This window comes from Triticum aestivum, chromosome 3A, assembly GCF_018294505.1.
Source record: "Triticum aestivum cultivar Chinese Spring chromosome 3A, IWGSC CS RefSeq v2.1, whole genome shotgun sequence".
NCBI classification, from domain to species: Eukaryota; Viridiplantae; Streptophyta; class Magnoliopsida; order Poales; family Poaceae; genus Triticum; species Triticum aestivum.
In genome coordinates this window covers 198879122-198881965 of record NC_057800.1, presented here as the reverse complement: position 1 = coordinate 198881965, position 2844 = coordinate 198879122, and the positions used below count along the sequence as shown (strand labels likewise).

Below are 2844 nucleotides of genomic sequence, written 5' to 3'. Positions count from 1 at the left end.
GATCCAGTAATTGTTTTTGTTTGCAGGATTGTTTGTCAGAGCCTTTATAACAAATAGGGAAAATGCACATTACATTTGGACGGATGGAGTAAGAAAAAAATGTACTCAATCTGATTTGTATCATAGATAAATCTAAGACAAGTAATATGGGTCGGAGAGAGTAACACGAAACACAACGAATAGTGGAGAATGAAATTCAGGACAAAGATGTTTATTCCTTACAATATGAAGTAAGGAATTGATATGGGTAACAATTATCCTTCAATCAAATAAAAGGACTCTCACATAGCAAAGATTGAGCCGGCTGAACAAAATCATACTGTATTTGCGATGTATACATAACATTGTTTCCATTTTGCACTGGGGATAAAAGCGCATCAAATATTTTTCAGATAAGCCCTGAAACTATGCCTCGCCACTTGCCAGACGTGCCGAGATCACCGCGTGGAGAGGGGGTGCATGGACTTTGCGAGCCCGTAGCTCCGGGCTCCTAGGCCGAGGCATCCAAGAACCAGGCCTTGCCGGTACGGCAGAGACGTTGTGCGCCGCCGCGGCGCCTCATCGCGCCCCGCGCCGCCCGGTGCTGCCCTGACCGACGAAACTGACCGGCGAGCAGGCTGCGGCGCCGGGGAGGGCAGAGCTTTCTTGGCCCGCGCCGGCCAGATAGATGGCAGCCAGGATCCTGACCTCTCGGCGGCGGTGGTAATAGGGGCCGGCGGCCTCATCGAGGGATCGCTGCAGGTGCGGCCGAGGAGGTCCCGCAGCGATATCCTCCGCCGCATGGTCTTGGCAGAGGAAGAGGAGGAGGAGGATGACGACGACGCTGATGCCAAGAAGTCGGCAGGCTCTGCAGTCTTGGCGAGCCGCGGGCTCCGGGGCGGCGAAGCCGACCTGGTCCGGCGAGGCCGCGGCGAGCGGCCTTCGACGCCGCCCTCGTCTTCACCGTCCTCCCCCTGCTGCTCCCTGCAATCCGTTTCTTGGCGGATGGGGGAGAGGCCACCTACGCGGATGCGGCCGGATAGGAACAGCTCCTCGGCGGAGCTCATGGTGGTGGTGGCGCCGGCGCCGTCGATACCGCGGTGGCGCGCGGCGAACTCGAAGTCGCCGGGGGCCGTGCAGAAGTCTCCATCCGTGGAGGGAGCGTAGTGGACCGACGCGGAGGACGCTGGCGGCGAACGGAGGATGTAGTGCACGGGGCTGGCCGGGGCGCTGAAGAAGTAATGGATGCCTCCGCCGTCTTCGTCACACTCACCGTCTCGCCCGGAGCAGAGGTAGCGTGTGGGGCTGGAAGGCGCGGTGGCGAGGCCGCTCTCGCTGTCAGCGTGGCCCTGCATTTCGATCGACGCCGGCAGTGCGCCGTCTGAGGTTTTCCGGCGAAGGCGAGGGGCCGAGCCGGCGAGACGAGACTGACGGGGGAGGACCGATCGTGGAGGGGCAGCGGGCGGTATATGTAACGGCGGGGTTGCGTGTCTTGGTACGTGGCTTCGTGGGGCTTTGGTCAAGTAGAACCACCTGTTTTTTCATCCTACCGGTCGGTCGACTGATGTTTTCAAATGATCGACTGGGGCGCCAGCCGTTGGATCCATCGTGAGATCCTGACGAGGCTTGTAACCATGTTACGCTTGAAGGTTTGGAACACATGTTATGTTTGCGCTCGGTCTGATCCACCTAACGAGGTATGCAACATGGGTCATGATGTGCTCGAAGGTTTACAACATGGGTCATGTTGTGCTTAGGAGATTTGCATCATGAGCCATGTTGCGCTCAAAGATTTGCATGATGAGTGCTTTACAACATGAGTCATGTTGCGTTTGGGAGGTTTGCAAAGAATTAATATGTGAGTGAAGCCATATAGGCAAAGCATGAAAAATATGCACCAGTGCTCTCCCATGACCACAAGAACTCTCGGCGGTAGAATTCGACGAATTCCTTGCCCTCCGCGATCATCCGGTCAGTGCTGGTCCCCAGTGAATCTTCATGGGTCCGATTGACATCCATCTCTAGCGGGCCTGCCTGGATTCGGCTAACCCTTGTTTTCATTGGTGTGTTTGCAAGTATGGCTATTCCAATCCATGCTTCTCATCGTCAGGGGCGGTTAATGTTCTTATGCGTCGGTTCTTTAAGATTTTAACACAATAATATTTCGATTGTTTATTACAACAAAGATTGCACGGCTTTGATAAAGAAGGGATGATGACGATGACGCCTTCAGATCATCCCACTGCATGAAGTCGTCGCTAGATGGTCTAAGAACCTAGTTGTAATTTTTGTTACCAATGAGAATCTGTGTACAACCATTGTTACACTTATATGAAAAGTTTGGAGATTTTTTTCGCAAAATGGTAATATCTTAATCCAGACTGAAAACTCATATATTCAAATGCAAAACGAGGGCCGGGCTAGTGTCAACTAAACTCATCATCTTCTCTTCTTTTGCGGGTAAACTAAACTCATCTTTAATTAGCCTCTAGCCCTTCACTATATGGATCATCCCAATGCCTCAACTTTTTTCAACGGCTTGAACTCGAAAGAATAACCTAGCCAGCGCCTTCAATCTATACGGGGTGGGGTCAAACCGTTGTTTAGGGCATCTTCAACAGGTTGTATGTTAGTCTTATTGATAAAATGTCCAGTCATCAACCAATAAGCTATCATACAACTACTTCAATGGGTTGTATCTAAGGTATCCAATAGATGATGAGAAAATAAATGTGATTGCTCTCTATTTCATCTTAGAGTTTGTGCAAAGGTTGTTGATTATTCTATATACAATTTTGCTCTCTCTCCACATTTATTACATGCCACATCATCACTTTGTCCTAGGTGGCAAATTTACGAACACGA

General features: G+C 51.3%; 1 protein-coding gene across 1 annotated transcript; it reads right to left on the bottom strand.

Moving 5' to 3' along the window:
- Nucleotides 1-305: 305 nt before the first annotated feature.
- LOC123058237 (trinucleotide repeat-containing gene 18 protein-like) lies at nt 306-1411 on the bottom strand. The gene has a single exon (XM_044481031.1). The coding sequence runs from the start codon at nt 1332-1334 to the stop codon at nt 438-440; it is 897 nt and encodes a 298-aa protein (XP_044336966.1). The 5' UTR covers nt 1335-1411; the 3' UTR covers nt 306-437.
- Nucleotides 1412-2844: the final 1433 nt, after the last annotated feature.

Excerpts from the sequence above, each read along its gene's own strand:
- LOC123058237 (XM_044481031.1), bottom strand. The coding sequence starts at position 1,334 with ATGCAGGGCCACGCTGACAGCGAGAGCGGCCTCGCCACCGCGCCTTCC.